At 41.7% G+C, this 13,517-nt stretch overlaps 1 protein-coding gene across 3 annotated transcripts in view; it reads left to right on the top strand.

Annotated features, from left to right (window-relative positions):
- Positions 1-13,517, top strand: part of CHST15 (carbohydrate sulfotransferase 15) — a 44,290-nt gene that overhangs the window by 20,190 nt on the left and 10,583 nt on the right. For all 3 annotated transcript variants that reach the window (XM_058841885.1, XM_058841888.1, XM_058841886.1), the window contains exons 2-4: positions 4,783-5,850; positions 6,584-6,923; positions 10,585-10,731. In XM_058841885.1, coding sequence (XP_058697868.1) covers positions 5,308-5,850; positions 6,584-6,923; positions 10,585-10,731 — 1,030 coding nt within the window. In that variant the 5' untranslated portion in view covers positions 4,783-5,307. The remainder of the gene's footprint in view (positions 1-4,782; positions 5,851-6,583; positions 6,924-10,584; positions 10,732-13,517) is intronic.

Raw genomic sequence — 13,517 nt, 5'->3', positions numbered from 1 at the left:
AAATCTACCATACTAGATCCATAGGAGGTTTTAGCAGAATATGTGGATCCCAGCTACATCCAGACATTAAAGCAATGCCAAGAGGGGAAACAATTAGGAGACTATGGATAAAATAACATAGCTGTTACTCTAAGAATGCCATTAGATATATTAAATTAGGAGCAATGTGATGTTAATGGCCAGATGATTCAGCAGTATTATCTTTTGCCTAATTTTTATCAGTTTGTTTTTTTTTTAATAAAAGTGTTTGTTCTTAATTTTATAGCATCTGTAGCTTTTCAATTAGGCTTCCTCCCATATAATCTGAGAGCTGGTGGATTATTTTCTCACTTATGCCTTAGACATCTGTATTTTAGGTTGTGACCTGCCCATCAGGAATGATTTACCTGAAATCTTCCATTCTGTCGTGTGAAGAGAGGAAACAAAGTGCTGTAGCTGCACTGACATAAATTCAGGGGAGCATTTATACCCCAGGATGAGAAATGTGTTCCTGGTGTACCTGAAATGTGTTTATGAGAGGTTAACAGCCACCTTTTCATGTGGTGGAAGGAGAAGCTGACTCTGATTAGAAGTAATGAGGCTACTGCAAAATTTAGCCTGAAGAGCACCAGCAAAAGTTTGATTCATCTTTATTTTAAAGAGTTTTGAAAGAAAGGAAAGCATATTAAATATTAAAGAACTGGTGACCTGGAAAACAGGTCATACACATAGGTATATACATATGTGTGTGTGTAAAATCTGCTCAATTTGTTTTATCTAATTCATAGAGAAGGAGAATTCTGATTACGTGACTGAGCATAGGAAAGGAATTGCTTTTTATAGCCTGTTCTCTTCTCCCAAGGGACAAGCATTAGGACAAGAGGAAATGGCCTCAAGTTGCATCAGTGGAGGTTTGGGCTGGAAATTAGAGAAAATTTCTTCATCAAAAGTGTTCTTGAGCACTGGAACTGCCCAGGGCAGTGGTGAAGTCACCGTCACTGGAGGGGTTCAAAAGCTCTGTGTGTGTGGATGTGGCACTTGGGGACGTGGGGCAGTGCTGGCCTTGGCAGTGCTCAATTAATTCTTGGCCTTGAGGATCTGGGAGAGCTTTTCCAGCCTCAGTAATTTCATGATTCTGAGATTCTGTAGCCATTTTGGTTGCAGTCTTCCCTTACAATCCTCAAAGAGGAAGGGGAGGAATTTTATGAAATGTTTATTTAATAGGAATAATACAGAATTTCAGATATTTTCTATACAGTCAACAAAACCTGTGTGGATGATGAAAAATCTTGCATGTTTTCTTTTGAGGGGAATGTCTCTTTTTACCCTGTCTATGAGATGAGTAGGGCCTGGTGGATGCTGTATTTTCAGTGTTTTTGTGGTTCCTGCCAGTGATACCTGCCAGCCTCCTCTCCCACATCCTAAGCCCCCCTCTCATGGACTGCAGGAACTGCTCAGGGAAACTGGCATTAAAAGATCTCACCTGTTTGCTATTAAGTTCTCTGTTGCACATAAATAGCTTTGTTAGCTTGAGCCTGCTTCAGTTCAGAGCAAAATCCCCTGGCTTCAGTGGGAATACATTGAAATCTAAGAGAGTTTTCCTTTTTCCCCCCCATTCCGCTGTGTGTCATCTTGTATATCCACATTTCCTCCTTAGGCTGTTCCCAGAGACCCTTATTTTTATGAGGAGGGTTGCTTTTGGCCAAGGAGCTTGCAAAGGTTGCTGTTGATTTCTGCTCTGTGGTTAGGGCTGGCACGCGTTAATGTACAGCAGACAAATGCAGTATAGACGTGATCATAAATAATTCACCCTTCCCTTCAACAAGGGGAAATTACATGCTACATTATTCAATATACAAAGACGCTGCTTGTTGTGTAAAGAGAGTAATTTTCTGCCAGTGAACAGCCAGCAGCTTTGCAGCTAAAATATAAGGAGACACACATGGTTTATTACCAGCTCAAGCCTCATAACCTTCCCTCTGCCTGCAATCCACATCCTTCTGCTCTCAGGAGTGGAATACAAAGAGGTGACGTGTGCTGGTGGCTGTGGCTGTCGCTGCTGGGAATGTTGGATGGCAGGAACAAAGACAAGGCACTGTAGATGTCTTGATTTCATGGGGTGAATGAGGGGAATGAGGGGTAAAATCTTAGGGAATGAACTTCTATCAAAAACTTCTTGGGAAAGAGAAGGGAGTGGCACTAGGGAATTTAATCCTTTTAGATGTTTCTTAGAATTATTAATTTTTTTTATTTCATGAAGGTGACAGTGGAAAATCATGTAAAATGGCATGTTGGCAACTAGCAGTTATTTAAAAAAACTAATGAGATCAATGTCTCTATTCTATTAGCTGAGTGATCTGTCATTGTCCTGTGAGAGGTCATCAAACTGATCATCTAATTAAGCAGCCTGATGCAGTGCTTGTGCATGAGCTGGCAGAGTTATGGTTGCTGGTGGAACTTTAAATTTCCCCTCATGACTGGTGTGATTAATATCTCAGTTTTGCTGTAGCCTAAACATATTCCTATTTTTTTCCCTTCTATCAGCTTCCTGATAAACCATTTTCTTCACCTGTCAAAAATGTAGTTAACGTGGTTTTTACTTGGCTCTGTAATATTTGTAGCAGATTTTCATGAGAAGTGTCTGCATCTGGGAAGGGTTCAATAAATTCCAGTCCATTTTTTAACACACAAATGGACATAGGATAGGACAGAGAAGGTTATGTGGTTTTTTTAACGTCCTGTGGTCTGTATTCATTAATGTATTTTTGATTGCTCTTTTTACAGATTTGAGAATTGATGTCAAATACACAAACCTGGAATTGATCCCATCAGGATATCTCAGATAAATCTGTTCAGTCAATGTCACTGAGCAGGTTTTTTTATTTTTTTCTCCACTGAGATGGATTTTTTCTTCCTTTTAAATAGCCAGTGCATGGAACTGGTTTATGAAAATAAACAGTGAGGAGCTGGAGAGCAGAGGTCTGGGAGGGAACTGAGGTGGATGGCAAAGAGGAGGAGCTCAGGGTAGAAGGATTGCATAAAAACAAATGTGTAGAACATGAGAAATGTAATTGAAGAGATGTTCTAGGGTGGGTTTTGGTTAGCAGAGCTTTTCTAGGTGCTGCTTTAACCTGTAGCCTCTTCTTTGTGCTTCTTTTTTGAGAGGGGCTTTTTTCACCTTCCTTTTTTATCTTTTGTGATGAAGGCCCTCATCTCCATCCTCTCTTTTTTACAGTTTTTTGTTTGTTTGTTTGTTTGTTTTGATCTCTGTGTTCATGACTTCCCCTATTGGGAGGATGCTGCCTGAAATGCCCTGACACTGCCTCTGTCTCTGGCCCCCTTTGCTTCCTCTTTGAAAATGTTTGCTCAGGGTCTTATTTCTGCCCGAAATATTTACTTGGGAAGTGGAAACTTCTCACTTCTTGCCAGGATTCCCTTTCTTGTCCTCCTTCTCACCACCACTGGTGGTGTTTGGACAACCATCAAGGTCTTTCCAACCTTGGCTCCTTTCCATAGTTCCTCTTTTTCTTTTGGATATTTTCTGGGGGGATATTTTATGCATAAGAAAGCATAAACTTTCTAGGTTTAAAATGACCCATATGAATCTGGTTTAAAATCTCTAGTTATTTAAACTTCTGTCAAAATCATCACAGCTTTGCTCCTTTGGAGAAGTTTTTAAGACTGGTCTCTTTGAGAAGTCTTGCTCTGATTTCTTTCCCTTTGGTTTAAATATAGGCAATAATGATTATGCTGCGATTTCTGTCTGCCTCATCTTGGCTTAGAGAATAAACTCATTAAGGAAATGAACTTTTTTTGGGGGAAGGAAAGTATTTTGCAAATACTTTTGTTCAATATTTATCTAATTATTCTTGAGTCCCTGAGATACATCCTACTTGCTGTGATTGCAGAAATCCTCCAATATGTGACAGTGTTCAGTGGGAGAAATGTCAGAGTAGAAATAATTTTTACAAAAGCACTTTGTCTTGTACAAAAATGCAGCCAGAAGGATGATGATAAATGTGGGATCTGAAGTGACTGCTCCATTTGATCAGGACACTTTGGCAAGAATGAACCAGGAGTTATTATCTAGAATTATAGCAGTGTTGCTTAAGCATTAAAAATAGGTGTTGATAGAGCTAAAGGCAAAATAGTCAAATTGTGGGACTCATAATAGTAATGATTATACGTCTCTGATTTGGTGAATAATAAGAGGACCCATCATTTGGTCCAGAAACCTGAGATCCTGTCATTAGCTTTTCCCTTGTGTCTGTTTTTTCATCCCTTCACTTTGCTGAATGTTTTACTTGTGGCTTTTGATTTAGATTTTTTTTTTTTTTTTTTTTTTGGTTTGGCTTTTTATCTCCTATGTTTGAAAGGAAACTGTTACTTTATCCCTCGAACAGGGTCCTACCCCATTTCAGGACTGTTAATTTAAGGTCTCCAGGAGCAGATAAAGTGTAATTATTTAAACCTGTGTCACTGGATACTGTCCAGAAATGCTCCCACTATTTCAAGAGCAGATTAAGATCTGTTGGGTGGGTTAGTGACTTGTGTAGCATTACCTGTGCTAGCAGCCAGTCCTTGATGTGAGCAGATGGGTGATGGAAAATCAGGAGCAGCTCATTGTGAACCTGGAGCCAAATGTTTCCTGGGTTTAATATCCTGAGTGCTGTAATTAACAGACTTGGGCATCTTTCAAATAGAAATCTGAAATGACTCGTGGTAGGTTGTGCTCTGCCATGGCTGTGGATGGTGTGGATGTGATGTCTGGGGCTATATAAATATCTGGGTTTGTTTCTCTAGGTTGGACAATGCCTCTCTCTGGAATCACCTCTGGGAGGATGAAGCTTCCAGCAGCAGTAGTGCGGTTTGGAACCTGCTTGTTTTAAGAAAACCCGGAAATTTCTACCCATATTTGCCTATTCCAGCATAAAGCAGAGGACAATGAGTTATTTTTATTTTTTGCATATTTTCACACTATGTAACAGTTTTTCTTCCTTCACATTTTGTTCAATGGGAAAAACTTGAGCCAGTTTTGTAGCTGATCCTTACTTCGCCACATTCCTCTTACTGAGCCAAATTCTTGGGAACCACATCCAGAGTACATCTATTTTTGTGTATTGGTGGTGGTTGGGCCTTCTTTTTCTTTCTGTGACACATGTCACACTTTTTATTCTGTTTTGAACCTGCCCTTTTGCATTGCTGAGTGGTTGTAGAACCACTCCAGGAACGAAATCATTTCAGACTTGCAGAAGATGACTCATCTGCTTCAGAAACATTTTTATGGCTGCGCTCGGCTCATTAATGTAGGAGTTTAACAGTAGTAATATGAGGTATTGCATTAATTGCTGCATACATTTATTGCCAAATGACTTGCACAGACAGTGTTTCAGATGCCGTGGACCTGATCACAATAACCAGAAGTGTCCTGTGTGCAGAGGAGAAAACAAAATCCCTTTGTACACCGACAGGAAGCAGATGAAGTGGCTCGCGGTTCTGGAAGTGAGGACTGATCACTGTGAGAGCTGGAATGGGTTTTTCTGCCTGAGGAAGGGGAAGCTCTGCAGTTTGATGTTTGGGTTGATCATAATGACTCTGGTGATGGTATCCTACATGCTGACTGGAGCCAAGCATGGCCTGTTGCTGATCCCATCTCCCTTCCATTATGGAGCTTTTGCTAGCAATCCCAGCTTAATGGACAATGAAAGCCTTAGTGACATGAAAGACTATTACCAGCCTTCAAAAATGAATATTTCATATGTAAAGGATTATCCAAGCATTAAATTAATTATTGACACCATTACTTCAAAGATAGAGTTTATAACAAGGCAGCGCCCTGATTTAGAAGAGCTGAGGAAGCAAGAGCCACATGTAAGTATGAACTGAGCCTTAAACTGCTTTTTACATCCTTATTTCAAGGCTTTTGGATCAATCTTTTGCCCAGATATGAAAAAGTGCAACTGCTTGGATATTCACGTGGTGATTTACACCATCTAGAGTCTCCTGATCCACAGCAGCTGAGAAGCTGATATTGTAGGTCACATCCCTCTGAGTCACGGGCAGGATGGATGGATGGGTTCTATAAATGGTCTTGACACCTGAAACAAAAAATCAGGCAGTCTTCTGATAGCTGTACAACATCACTGAACTTTTACCTTCTCTCATGCAAAATCATTGTGACTTAGATTTGCCTGTCACCTGAAATGATAAATAAGAAAAGAGCCTTTCTAATAACTGCTTGCCAGGATGCCTGTCTGAAAATCATTGCAAACCTTGTACTTCAGAGTTAAAAACTGGAAGGTAATTTGATTCGAGTATTAGGTGTTTGACTTTAAAAATCAGTTCCTGGGGTTGCAGAGGGGTTGGGGGGGATTATTGAGGCCCTTTCTGGCCTTAAAAATAGAAGGATTTCTAAACATTCCTCTCCCAGTCCATTGGGTGGCACAGGATTTGGTCCTGGTGCCATCGGAAGCGATAAATGGGGCCAGCTTTGTGGGTAGAAATATCCAGGCAGTGTTTCTGTCCTCTCACCATGCTAAGTAAGGAAAGTACAGCTGTTGATTTCTCGCTGCCTTGACTGAAATTGTCGCTCTTTATGTTGCAGATGTTTGCGGTAATTCCTAACAAATTCCTTCCAAATAGCAAGAACCCCTGTTGGTACGAGGAGTACCGAGGGAACACCACCACAGACCCTTACGCCACCAACTCCTACGCGCTCTACTCCAAGCGCTTTCGGATCATCTTCGATTACCTCAGGAAGGTATTTTGGAACCACCTGTACCACTACAAGGACAAACACTACCGCCTGCGCTGCCTCCCGCACTTCTACATCATCGGGCAGCCCAAGTGCGGCACCACGGACCTGTACGACCGCCTCAGGCTGCACCCCGACGTCCGCTTCTCCGCCATCAAGGAGCCCCACTGGTGGACCAGGAAACGCTTTGGTGAGTGAAAACGCCCTTTGCCATCCAGGCAAGGTGTCTCTCTCAAATTCTTTTAAGTATTTGGGGTGAAGTGTATAGGTTTTCTCTGTGTTGGCTTGCCTAGAAACCGCTGGAGTTGGTGGTCTTAAGAAATCCAGGATGCTCAACCTACTTTTGTTTTGGGTTGAACCTCTCGAGAAAATGCACATTTCACTCGGTTTATTTGCAGTGGTTTGGAAAATCTAAGGAGAAACAAAAACAGCGGATAAAACTGACCTTATGAATTTATAAAGGCAAGAGGAGAAACTGTTAGGTTGTCATGGGGGAGTTGAAGAGCAGCAGTGATAGCTTTGTACTGCAAAATTCTGTAAAGCCTTTCTTCCATCAATAAATTATGGGTCACTATTTAAAATTTCAGTCCTCATGCTTCAATAAATACAGCTGTGGCAGGAGCTTCATTAGTGCCACAGCTCTGACCAGCACTGATCAGCAGAGATGCTCTGCATCAGGAATCTCTCTCACACTGAGGGCCCTGCACATATTTTTTGCTGCTTTTCCTGGATGATATCAGTATTTCCATCTCTGAAGGTGGAGTTGAATAGCTGGGGTCGTGGCCAACTGGAGCAAAAGGCATCCACCCCTCGTGATTTCACCTCCAAAGGGCGTCTTAGGGCAGTGGGGCTGAGCACAGAATTTCATCCATCTGAAGTGTTTTTCTCCTTCTTGCCTCTCTCTGGATGCTGAGGAAGGTCAGTCTTGTGCTTGGAGATTAGATGAGCTGCGGAAGACACAATTTAATTTCCTAACTGCTCCCCTCTACATGTGGGTGAATGTTTTGCCTTCTGTATTCCACCCAGGCATTCCTCTTCTTGGATCTGGCTAAGTGCTGGCATGCCCTCACTTTCTATGACTTTGGTATCAAAGATAAAAGACTTTTCAGTGATTTTACTGTTTCCAAGAGGAAGATTCTTCTTATTTTAGTGACATCTTAATTTCTGTTTCTCATTTGCTGTTGCTTTATGGCAGACACTGACTTTGGAACAGGAAAACTGGCACTGGAGGATAGATGAGGACTTTGATCACTACTTTCTTTTGGCGCTTTTCTAAGCTTCCTTGGAATGGGAAAAATAGTGAATTTCTGTGGCTAAAGGCAAGAAAGGACACTTTCAGAGGCATTGGGACAGCAGCAGTGCTGCTTCTGTTCTTTATTTTGAGATCATACCTCAAATTCTTTATTTCTCCTACATGTGGCCTTGTCATTTCCATCTTGTTTCCCTGTGCCCTGGACCCCAGAAGAATCTTTGAGCCCCTGCAGAACAAAACAGGGTTTTGCTCCTTGCTTCTTGGTGAGGAGGTCTCAGCCACAGAGATGGGATTTCACGATTCTGCTGTTAAATTTTCCATTTTCTTCCTTTGCAAATGCCGTAAGAAAGTTGGCAGTATAAATCGGGCATTTTCTGAAGACTTTTTTGGAAACTAGGATGTAAAGGAAAGTGATGAAAACACAGCTTTGCTTTTGAGATAACTCAGTCCTGATTGAGAAACACTGGGGGCACCAGTGTGAGGTGAGGAGTGAAACCAAATCAAACAAAGAGAAGCATCGTGGTGCTCCTTGAAGACCCAAAGAAGGGATTTGTTCATCACAGTCAGCAGCTGACTGAAGACAACACCTGGGAATTATAGAATAGTTTGGGTTGGAAGGGACCTTTAAGTTTATCCAGTTCCACCCCCTGGCATGGCCTCCACCTCCCATTATCCCAGGTTGCTCCAAGCCCTGTCCAACCTGGCCTTGGGCACTTCCAGGGATTCATGGGCAGCCACAGCCTTTTCTCATGTTCAGATAAAGTGATGAAAACAAGGGACTGTCAGCAAAATCTGTGGAGGATTTTGTGTTCCATGGTAATGCTGGCAGGAAAGGCTGAACCCAACTGATACCTTAAACTGTTTTACAGCAAATAATTCCCTCCACCTACATTAACCTCAACACAAATGTTTGGAATTAATTTTGGAGGAGGTATTGCACCCAACCTCACTTCAGCGAGGCTGGGCTCACTAAAGCTCTGAACCTGACCTAGCAAACAGGCAGAAGAATGTAAAAAATCAGGCTGGAGTGCATCTATCTTGAGAACAAGGGTGAATTCCAATCTTTGTGCTGGCATTCACAAACCCTCCACTTGCAGAGTCTTGTGGTCAGCCACTGGGGACAAAGTGCTGATCCATGAAGAGAACATTCTCTGCATAATTCAGTTTTTTTGAAGTTGTTTGTAAAGCTGGAGAATGAGGAAACATTGCAGAGCTCATGGTCTCATGGGAGAGGGATCTGTAGGGATGACCTCCTGATCATCTCAGCTGTCTGCCACTGAGAATTAAAGATCAAGTTTATTCCTGGTGGCTCAGTCCTTTAATTCTGCCCTAAAAGTACATTAATGGTTACCGTTTAAGAATGAAAAAAAGAAAAACAGAGAATATGACAAACACACAAGTGAAACTGAGACAGCCAGTGAGTGGCTGTGGCTCCTTGCTGTTGTGATTAATAGCTCCTGGCTATTAACTTGGTTTGGTTTCTAACACTTAAGCTGGACAAGAAAGTCTCTTTGTTCAATGGCATCCACTGATTCAGTGGATTTTTATGAGACTGACTAATTTCAGCTGAAGTTAAACAGCCCTCTGGGGAGGCCCCATTTTGCAAATCACTCCTTTCCCCTTCTGCTGGGATGGTTGATGCTCCACAGGACTTTGTCTCAGCTTGACTGTCTCTTTCTCCTGGCTTCTTGCCACTGTTTCTGTTCCCAGGAGTGGGGTGGCAACAAACCAAGGCTGTCTGTAGCACCATGCTTGCGCTTTTTTCCCCCCTCAAAACAAGTCAAAATACGCTGTTGAACTTTCTTCTACCCTCATTAAATCCCACTTTCCTAAAGGGGAAAATCAGAGGCAATGGACAAAAGAACTCCCTTGCTGAGCTTTCCTCTCACATAATTGATAATTATTGGCCTTGTGGGAACAGGAAAGGGAGAGCTGAGACGTCCTGTGTGGGGAGCATGTACAGCAAATGGAGAAGTGAGACTAGATTTGGAAACAGGAGTGGGAAAAGGAGTATAAAAATCACAAGATGAAGCTCAAGATGCTGAGAAACGCAGGGGGAAGGTGATACTGAACTCACCCTGGAGTGTAGGGAAGGAGAGGAGAAAAACAAGATACTACCGTGGAGCTTTATTTGCATACCTGTGAAAGGAAAAAAGCCATGAATGATTTCCCAGTGTGTGTTGATTTGCATATTTGGCATCAGAACCCTTGCTCAATCTCAAAACAGTAAATCTAGTGGGAGTCCAATATTACTGCAGTTTACATGGGTGCAAATGGCAGTAGAATCTTATCTTCTATATTCCTTCCAAAAGCTAAATTTAGAAGAAGATAAATCCAAGCTCATTCATGCAGGGACTACAAAACAGAGAGCTTAAAATAATTCCTATCACTGTGAATTTATGGCGTAATCATTCAGTAGCTCAGATTCATTATTCAGCTCATTTTTGGCACTTTCATCCGAGGGTTGCACTTGGGCTGATCTGGTGCTGATGTTGGCTGGCTCGGAGCCAACCACCTCGGTTTGCACCAGCAGTTAGTCTTGCCCTGTTTTTGTTCTAATTGCTGTTTTTAATTCTCTCTTTGTGGCTGTTTTTTTCAGGAATCATCCGGCTGAGGGACGGATTCCACGACCGCTACCCGGTGGAAGATTACCTGGATCTGTTCGACCTGGCAGCACATCAGATCCAGAGCGTGCTGCAGAGTGATGCAGTGAAGGAGCATGGCAAGAGGAACAACATCATCATTGGTAGGGCAAAAACAGCCCCAAAATTCCCTTTAGCTCCATTTCAGCAGCGCTCAGAGCTGCCCCTGACGTTGCTCTTCTCTGGAGTGCCTGGAAGCTCTTGGCTTTCTTTTCCTGAAGGGGCCTTCTTTTCCTTCTTTTCCTTCTTTTCCTTCGTTTCCTTCTTTTCCTTCTTTTCCTTCTTTTCCTTCTTTTCCTTCTTTTCCTTCGTTTCCTTCTTTTCCTTCTTCTCCTTCTTTTCCTTCTTTTCCTTCTTTTCCTTCTTTTCCTTCTTTCTTTGTTAACAAGCTGTGATTATCTTTAGAAAATTCCTGAGCGAGTGCTGTGTATCTGATGAACATCAGCATTTAATTAATGTGGAGTTTTTTTTTTCCCCCCCAAGAATGAGAATGACCTTGGTGACTCCTTCAAAGAGAGTTTTCATGTTGTTTTCATAGAATCATTTAGGTTGGGAAAGCCCTCTAAGATCATTCCATCCATCCATTTCCCCCAGCACTTCTGAGGTCACCACTAACTCATGTCCCCAAGTGCCACATCCACTTTAAGTACAATTCTGAGGGGATTTTCTGTAGTGCTGGGATTGTGGTTCCAGTTCCAAATGCTGGAGCAATGTCTGGGATAAATCAGTAACTGGGGTGTTATGACACACACTGGGTGCTGCAGAGATCCTGGAGCTGGTGGGAGATGTGGTAGCAAAAGTTCCCAGTGGATCTTCTCAAGCTCCTACAGAAGAAATTGATATCATTAATTGGTATTAAATGACCTAATTACCACTAGAAATGGTCTAGTAGTGCTGTTTTATTGTACTTGGGGGAAGTCCATGGTGAGCACTGGGCTCTGGGGAGGGATCCCTGGATTGCTTTCCATGACACAGAGTGGTCAATCCACTGGGCTCATCCAGCCTGCTCCATGTGTGCTGCTTTACAGTGCCCATGAGGAACATCACAAACTTCTAAATTCTGCTTTTGCTGCCTGCTAAAACCAGAAAAGTGAGGGGATGGGAATTTTACCAGTCACATTTCTGGGAAACCAGACACATTCCATGCAAAAAGTAATTGTGCAAGTGAAAGTTCCCTGTCAAAAAGAGACTTTTCAAATAGGCTCGAAGTCATAATTCTACAGAAAACAGAGACAAGATTTTTGCTCCCTGCCCTCAGAATTTTGAAGGTTTATAACCTGAAATTTTCAGCTATTGCTGGATGGATGAGGCAGTGATGATGCCTTAGGTTGGTTAAAGCAGAGCCTTGTCTGAGTCACATTTGTTCAGTACTTCCCCAGCCTCCATTTAAGTCCATCACTCACTTTATTCAACATTTGTAACACTGAGCAGCATTTGCAAGATGGGGTTCTTAAGAAATGCTGCCATCAAGGACATCTGCAGATTTTCCTGCTACTTACAATAATATCTCCTGTCCTTTCATGGGTGAAGTGCTTGTACTAATTAAATTCACTAATCTAATTGGCAACGTGCATCTTTGATTACCCACCTCCTGTTGTAGCTTTCTGTAGAGTTCACTTTGTGTTTCTTTTTCCTGTGGTCTCATTTCTTGTGTCATTAAGGTTCTGCTGGGTTTTCTTATTAAGTTTACAGGAAAAGCCTTGAATGATTATACTCATTAAGGCAGTCTTTTATGACCTTGGTAAAAAACAAAACAAAGCCATCTAACCCAAAATTAATCTGTATGAATATCAGGTTTGCTCATAATCTTCCTTTTTCTTATTTCAGATGACTGCAAAGAAAAAAAATCAAATTAAACCATAAATATTTCAGTAATTCATCATGTTATATTATTTTGAAAAGTTAGGCTTCTTTGGATATTAAACCTAGCGGGTAATAACTGCATTTTCAAAAAAAAAAACACCCAAAAAACAACCAACATCTGTTTAGAAATGAACCTGAGAGGACAGAGCTGATCCAGCCTGAGGCATTCTGAGCAGAACTTGTTTATGTGGGATCATTAATAAGATAAATTCAGAGGAATGACTTGTGAAAACACAATGTGATGTTAATCCATTAATGACTGAATGAGGAGGTTATGCACCGTTCTTTAGGCAATTTAATAATTCATTTGATCTTTAAGTCCATAAGAAAAAAAAAAAAAATCAGTTGAACTGGCAACTGTAATTAAACATAATTAATTGTTGGTGGTTAATTTATTTCATGTTTAATATGGCTTGTTCTCTTTGCAGGTATTAAACCAGTATTATAAAACAAAACCAAACACTGTCAAATTGTCAGGAAAATTTTTATTTGCCTGCTTCAGGAAATGAAAATTATAAAAGTCAGCAGGGACAGAGTGATTATTTTATTTTTTATATTTATAATTTTCCCCCCCATTCAGTTTGTGACAGTGATCTTGTGGGAAGATTTACCCAGGTTTTGTTGGGCTGGAACAGCACCTTGAGCCTTTTAATGCTTTAGCCTGATTTGGTTTTGTGCCTGTGATCTTGGGTTGGTCCTGACAGTCTTGGAGATCTGCTGCAAGCTTTATGAATATGAGATTGTCCCTGGCTTGTGTCCTGCCTGCAGATTTCGGGTGGTGGAATTCACAGTTTCTGTGGATGTGGGCTCTGATGTTTGGAGAATCTGCCTATTTATGTGTAAAGGCAGTGGTTTGGTTTTTTGTGGTTTTGCAGGAGTGCAGGGAGGTGTTTGCAGGTTTGGCCAGGCTGGTTGGGATAAATCCAGCAGAACATCCAAGGTGGCCAGGGAGCAGAGCAGAGAGCTGTGGAGGATGATCAGATCTACTCCGGAGAGGAACAGGTGGCTCCATGAGCTCACAGACTTT

This window comes from Poecile atricapillus, chromosome 6 (assembly GCF_030490865.1).
Source record: "Poecile atricapillus isolate bPoeAtr1 chromosome 6, bPoeAtr1.hap1, whole genome shotgun sequence".
Taxonomy (NCBI): Eukaryota; Metazoa; Chordata; class Aves; order Passeriformes; family Paridae; genus Poecile; species Poecile atricapillus.
Note: the sequence above shows the minus strand (reverse complement) of the source record. Positions and strands in the feature narration are given on the sequence as shown.